General features: G+C 50.9%; 1 protein-coding gene across 1 annotated transcript in view; it reads right to left on the bottom strand.

Moving 5' to 3' along the window:
* The window catches only part of LOC106806074 (voltage-gated potassium channel subunit beta-2-like), a 34,191-nt gene extending 29,842 nt beyond the window's left edge, over window positions 1–4,349 (bottom strand). The window contains exon 1 of the mRNA XM_014807921.1: window positions 3,595–4,349. Within this exon, the coding sequence (XP_014663407.1) occupies window positions 3,595–3,614 (20 nt within the window). The 5' untranslated portion in view covers window positions 3,615–4,349. The remainder of the gene's footprint in view (window positions 1–3,594) is intronic.
* Window positions 4,350–6,631: the final 2,282 nt, after the last annotated feature.

Here is a 6,631-nt window from a genome sequence, read left to right as displayed (position 1 = left end):
CGACTACTATATGCCCTAGGGTATTCCTAACCCGTAGCAATACCGTTTCTTGGAGCTACTGTGATAGTCATGCCTGAGGCTCTATAGCTTCGGCCTGCTAGTGTCAGACAGTACTGACTCTATAGCATGCTGCCGTGTGCATACTGGACTTTTCTATAGCTGCTAGCTGCTATAGCCATGCCTGACTCTATCAGCTGCTGCCTGTGTAGCAGGCATGGCTCTATGTAACTGCTGCTGTGTAGCATGCTGGCTCTATAGCTGCTGCTGTATAGCATGCTAGCTCTATAGCTGCTGCTGGGTAAGCCATGCTGACTCTATAACTGCGCTGTGTATATTACTGGCCCTTATAGCCTGCTCGCTGTGTAGCACCTACTAGACTCTCATTAACTGCTGCGGTAGCATACTGGCCTCTATAGCCTGGCCTGCCTGTTGTTAGCGATTGCTGACTCTATAGCTGCTGCTGACCTGTAGCAGGCTGAGCTCTATTAGCTGCCCTGACTGCGAAGTAGGCACGCCTGCCCTCTGTACCATCTGCCGACTGCGTGCGGTGATAGATCTACTGACCTTTATAGGCTCGTGCTCGCTGTAAGGATCGCTGACTCTATAGTGCTCGCTCGTTGTACGCAGGCTGGCTCTATACGGTTCTTGTGTAGCCATGCGCGCTCTATAGCTGCTGCTGCTATAGCATGCTAGCTCGTATAGCTGCGCTGGTAGCGATGCTGATCTATAACTGCTACTGTGTTAAGGCATATCGCTCTATTCAGCTGTGCTGTGTAGTCATACTGGACTGCTTATAACTGCCTGCTGGATGTCAGGCATTACTGCGCTCTATCAGCTTGCCTCGCATTGTGTTTTTTTTTTATTTTTCTAGCGGCTTCCGCGCTCTTCACCCAGATCAGCTGTTCCACGCTCCGCTGCATGCATACGACACTCGATCTCGCCACCCGCACGCCTATGCTGCTCGGCCGTGTCCTAGTAGCACTTCGACCTTCGCATCTCCCTATCGCCTATGCCTAGCCTGGCGCTCATGTAGTTCTCCACTTACTGCACTACGAACTAACCTCGACCTCGCTGTGTAGGCGCCCTCCCTCTAATGGTCGCCTACACACACCGCGTCTCGCTAGTGTAGCATACCCTAGCTCTATAGACTGTGCCTGTGTAGCAACTGCTGACCTCTTAGCTGCTTGTGCTGATCAGCATTTGCTGACTCTCAGAACTGCCTTGCCTGTGTGACCAATGCTGGCTCCTATAGCTGCTTGCTGGTGCTACTCCAGCTCTATAAGGCCTGCTGGCTGTGTAGCTGCTGCCTCGTTACTGCGGCATGCTGCCTGTCAGCATCGCCTGGCTCCTCCGATAGCTGTGCGCTGTTATGCATGTGACTCTATAGCTGTCCCTGTCTAGCATGCTGATCTCAACTAGCTGCTTGTCGTGCAGACTGCCGCTCTACGACGCTGCCTGCTGTGTGAGCATGCTGACTGCTTGATAGCTGCCTGCTGTGTCGCATCACATAGCTCTATCAGCTGCTGCTGCGTGTAGGCCATGCTCGCTCTATAGCTGTGCCCTGTGTCAGCATCTGGCTCTGTAGGCTGTGCTGTGTGAGCATTGCCTGACTCTATTAGCCTGCTGCTGTGCTAGCATCGCTGACTTCATGAGTAGCTGCTGCCCTGCTGTCAGCATACATTAACGCTCTATAAGCTCGCTGCTGTGGTAGCCATGCTGGCTCCTATAGTCTGCCTCCTGTTAGCAAGGCTGGGCCCTCCATGTAGCTGCTGCGCGTGTAGCCCAATGCTGCACTCTGATTATAAGCTGTGCTGTGCTAGCATGCCTGACTCATAGCTGCTGGACCCTGTTTATGTATGCTGGCCCTTCCTTAGCTGCCTGCTGTGTACGCCAATACTAGGCTTATACTAGACCTGCTACTGGTAGCATGCTGAAGACTCTATAGCTCCTGCTTTATAGCATTGCTGCTTCGGTATATGCAAGCTGCTCGTGGCATGCTGCTCCTAAGCTGCTCCGCTGTATTAGCCATGCTGGCTCTAATAGTCTGCGGCTGTGTAGCATACTGATCTCTATTAACTACGCAGCTGTGTACATTGCTGCTCTATACTGCTGCTGTATAGCATTGTAAGACCTCTATAGCCTGCTGCTGTGTTAGATACTTGTACCTCTCATAACTGCTGCTGGTGAGCATGCTGAGCTATAGAGCCAGCATGCTACACAGCAGCAGCTATAGAGCTAGTATGCTACACAGCAGCAGCTATAGAGTCAGCATGCTACACAGCAGCAGCTATAGAGTCAGCATGCTACACAGCAGCAGCTACAGAGCCAGCATGCTACACAGCAGCAGCTATAGAGCCAGCATGCTACACAGCAGCAGCTATAGAGCTAGTATGCTACACAGCAGCAGCTATAGAGCCAGCATGCTACACAGCAGCAGCTCTAGAGTCAGCATGCTACACAGCAGCAGCTATAGAGTCAGCATGCTACACAGCAGCAGCTATAGAGCTAGTATGCTACACAGCAGCAGTTATAGAGCCATTATGCTACACAGCAGCAGCTATCGAGTCAGTATGCTACACAGCAGCAGCTATAGAGCCAGCATGCTACACAGCAGCAGCTATAGAGTCAGCATGCTACACAGCAGCAGCTATAAAGTCAGTATGCTACACAGCAGCAGCTATAGAGTCAGTATGCTACACAGCAGCAGCTATAGAGTCAGCATGCTACACAGTAGCTCCAAGAAACGGTATTGCTAGGGTTAGAATACCCTAGCAATATAGAGTCCGTCGCACAGCTATAGACAATTCGTCGCACAGCCTGGTCGGACTAGCTACACAGCAGCATTTATAGAGTCAGCATGCTACACAGCAGCAGCTATATAGCACCATATCATGCTGATATAGCCAGTGACTAAATATTATATATATATATATATATTTATTTATTTATAGCCAGTGACTATATATTATAGAGCCAGTGACGGCATGCTCGAGAGGCGTATCTTAATAAAACATCAGCAAAGAAACAAACAAATATAACATAACGATCGAGGCTGCAATACGCATTTCGAGTAAAAAAAACGAGTACAGAGAGAGAGGACGAGTACAAAGATTATCTCAGCAATTGCGACGAAACTATCACGAGTAATACGTCGTCGTTATTGCAGCCGAACAGGATACGTTATGTGTTGGAATCGCTGCAGGGCAGGAGAGAAATAGCGAGAGCGAGAGATGTTGGGGGGGAGATAGAGAGGGAGAGAGAGAGAAAAAGAGAAATAGCGAGAGAGCGAGAGAGAGAGAGAAGGGGTAGAAAGCAAGAGAGAGAGATAATGAGAAATTGCGAGAGAGAAAGGGGAGAAAGCAAGAGAAAGAGAGGAAGAGAAATAGCGAGAGAGAGAAAGAGAGAGAGAGAGAAAGAGAAGGGGGAGAAAGCAAGAAAGAAATCGTGTGTGAGTAAGAGAGAGAGAAACATTGACAGAGATTGAGGGAGAAGGTGACTGAGAGATTATGAAAGGTGGAAGTAAAATGAGAGAAAGAGAAACAAGTCAATAATTTATGCCTCTCTCAACACAAAGTATATAAAGTTATAGCTTACCTATACTGTATGAAACTCATGGTGTCGAATTCACGTAACCACCTGCACACATGGTCCTCACACGGGTAAACAACCGCGCATACCACACTGCAGAGCTGTAAATACCATAGAGTGTATCGTTGTTTGTGTATACGTTAGGCCGCTGGCCTACAACGCTCGCTCACCGACGTCAGCTCTGCGGAAGCAGCAGCAATGTCGCTCATCATCGCTCCTCCGCGGCAGGCTATCCGCACGCGGCGACACCGACGCGCATGTTTATTCACACGATTAGCGAGCGACGCTGAGGTTCACGCATGCACGCACGCACGCACGCACGCACGCGCAGGCACGTACGCTGTAGTAGCCTCGTGCTAATAACTACTTATGCGCACGCGGCGGCATGGGTATGCGAACAACGTGTCGATCGTGCTTTCGATGTCCACACCTACTCGAGCCGTTCCAAGTGACGCGTGTGGTTTCACACACGCACTCACGCGCGCGCACACACACACGCTCGCTCACGTTCGCATACCAGCGCAGGCGGGCGGCAGCTATGCCGACAAAAGCGCCTCCGGTGGGTTTAAGCGCAACACGGAGATCAACGCAGTCGAGTTTTCTCACGTGGCATCCTCATCGCGTCCGCTGAAAACTCCGTCTGCCGACGTCGTCACAGCGACGGTAGAGGGCGCGGCGGCGGGTGTCGCTAACGTGGGAAGTCGTTCCGACACACCGTCGACGTCGCGGCTGTCTCGTTATCTGTCGCGTAATCTCGCGACGTGCGGCCTGCGCGTGTCACAGCGCCTTGTAATCGCAGCTTCTCGCTGACTGCGCGAAGCAAATATAGAACGAGAGCAGGCGATAATCGGGTTTCTATGGTGGCGGTAGCAGCGGCGGCGGCGGCAGCAGCCTCTTTCTCTCCTACGGGAAAACGAGGTCAGACCTTGTGCCAGTTCCTATTAACTACTCGCTCGGGACTCGCTGGCACCATAGTGGAGGAAGCCGCGAGTTGTTCAAATTTACAGTCAGGCAGACTGTTATCGGGAGTGGTTCACGGAGGAGAGATCGGGTCTCCAGCAGTCGACTCTATGGGCTTCGTTATCTGCAGCCACTTTGTGCATGCGCACCGAGCTACAGCGGCGATCCTCAGCGCAATAGAATCCATGTGAATTATGCTGATGTCCCGTGGCGCAACGTGTGGATGTCTGTTCTCCGAGGGAAGATGTAGAAGCTCATCCTATAGAAAGAAGCGTGATATTTTAATATTCGGCTGTAAATTTCCTAGTGATATGCGTGTTGCATGCGCGTACACACGCGTGCACGTACGTGCATACACACACGTACACACACGCACACACACACACACACACACACACACAACACACACACACACACACACACACACACACACACACACACACACACATAACGCAACGCACACGGCACAACACTGAACGGCAATAAAACACTTGCGGTAGAAATGTCTCGAAATCGATATTGCAGGCGCGATGCGCAGCGCATTTATTCCACCACTTTCCGCAACGCCCCATCGCCAGCATTAACTGTCGCTTCCTAGCTAAACAGCTTTTAGTATTACATTCCGAGTGTTCTCGCCGCAGTTTACTTTTCTCGTAAACATCTCGTATGCGATCGCAGCAGGCAGCATGCCTGCGCCGATGTCTACACGTATCGCTACAGACCCTACCGCCGCATTCACGGCGAAATAGAAGCCCGACGCGATCCCAAACAAACACGAGCAGTGCCAGCTGCGAATGCTTTTCCGGGCGCACGCACGCGCTATCTCTCTCTTTCTCCGAGCGAGAGCTTGTCGTTTTCGCGGGAAGGCCCCGCTGTCAAACATGCGCGTCCATCGAGCATTCAGTCTCGTTGGCTTTTTTTGGCTCTCGCCGTGCATACGTGTAGGCGAACGCGTCTGCGCGGCAGTAAACGCGCCTGCGCGTTGAATGCAAACTTTGGCGTCATAGTAGCTTGGGAGCCGCTGTCTGCGTAAATGATAGGTTGCGGTTTGTCGGAGAGAGTAAGATTATTTGTGTAACGGGACTCGTGTTATTTCTGTAGTGCGAGAATGTATATATATATAAATATATATATACTATATATTTGTGTGTGTGTGCTGTCGTGCACGTGTGTACCCGTGTGTGTGTGTGTGTGTGTGTGTTGTGTGTGTGTGTGTGTGTCGTGTGTGTTGTGATGTGTGTGTGGTGTGAGTGAGTGCTGTGTTGTGTGTGTGTGTGTGGGTGTGTGTGTGTGTGTGTGTGCTGTGGTACGCGTGTGTGTGTGTTTGTGCGGCGCGTGCTGTGCGGGTGTGTGTGTGTTGCGCGCCGTTTGCATGCGTTGCGTTGGTGCATATATATAATAACCATGACGAAGTATACGCGATGCGTCTGCGTGCTACAGATGCTTGTGCATACGAGACGCACATGTGTAATAATGGCCTCAGCATCGCGCGAGGAATGAGGTGAGAAGATTACAGCTTCCGAAAGCGGGATCATGCCTTGCTCAATCTACGTTGGATGAGGAGCAGTAAGAAGAAGTGTTACTCAGGGGATCGCGAATTTATCAGCATTCCATAGGAGATGAGAATTTTCTTGGCGTCCGATAAAGAACCCGTATAAGTCTTCGAGATTTAGTTGGTAAGGAAATTCTTAACGTCTCGCTTATCTCGGCGGGTCGCCTTTTCGTTCTCTCTCTCTCTCTCTCTCTCTCTCTCTCTCTCTCTCTCTCTCTTCTCTCTCTCTCTCTCTCTTCTCTCTCTCTCTCTCTCTCTCTCTCTCTCTCGTGCAGCCGCGCAGCGAAAGAATATATCTGTACCCCGGAGACCGTATGCGAGGCAGAACTATACATGCGTACACAGACATTCTTATTGCCATGCTCAACCGCACACGCGTCAAGTCAAGCCTCGCTTCCAGTCGGCCATAGCGCGCACAATCTCCCCAAACTCAATTATACGAACGTCAGCCGGGTGGAGAAATATATATGCGGACGTCTTTTGTGTTGGAAAATCGATGTTTCGGGAAAACATAGCCATCAAAGGCAACGA

This window comes from Priapulus caudatus, unplaced genomic scaffold, assembly GCF_000485595.1.
Source record: "Priapulus caudatus unplaced genomic scaffold, Priapulus_caudatus-5.0.1 Scaffold140, whole genome shotgun sequence".
Classification (NCBI taxonomy): Eukaryota; Metazoa; Priapulida; class Priapulimorpha; order Priapulimorphida; family Priapulidae; genus Priapulus; species Priapulus caudatus.
Note: the sequence above shows the minus strand (reverse complement) of the source record. Positions and strands in the feature narration are given on the sequence as shown.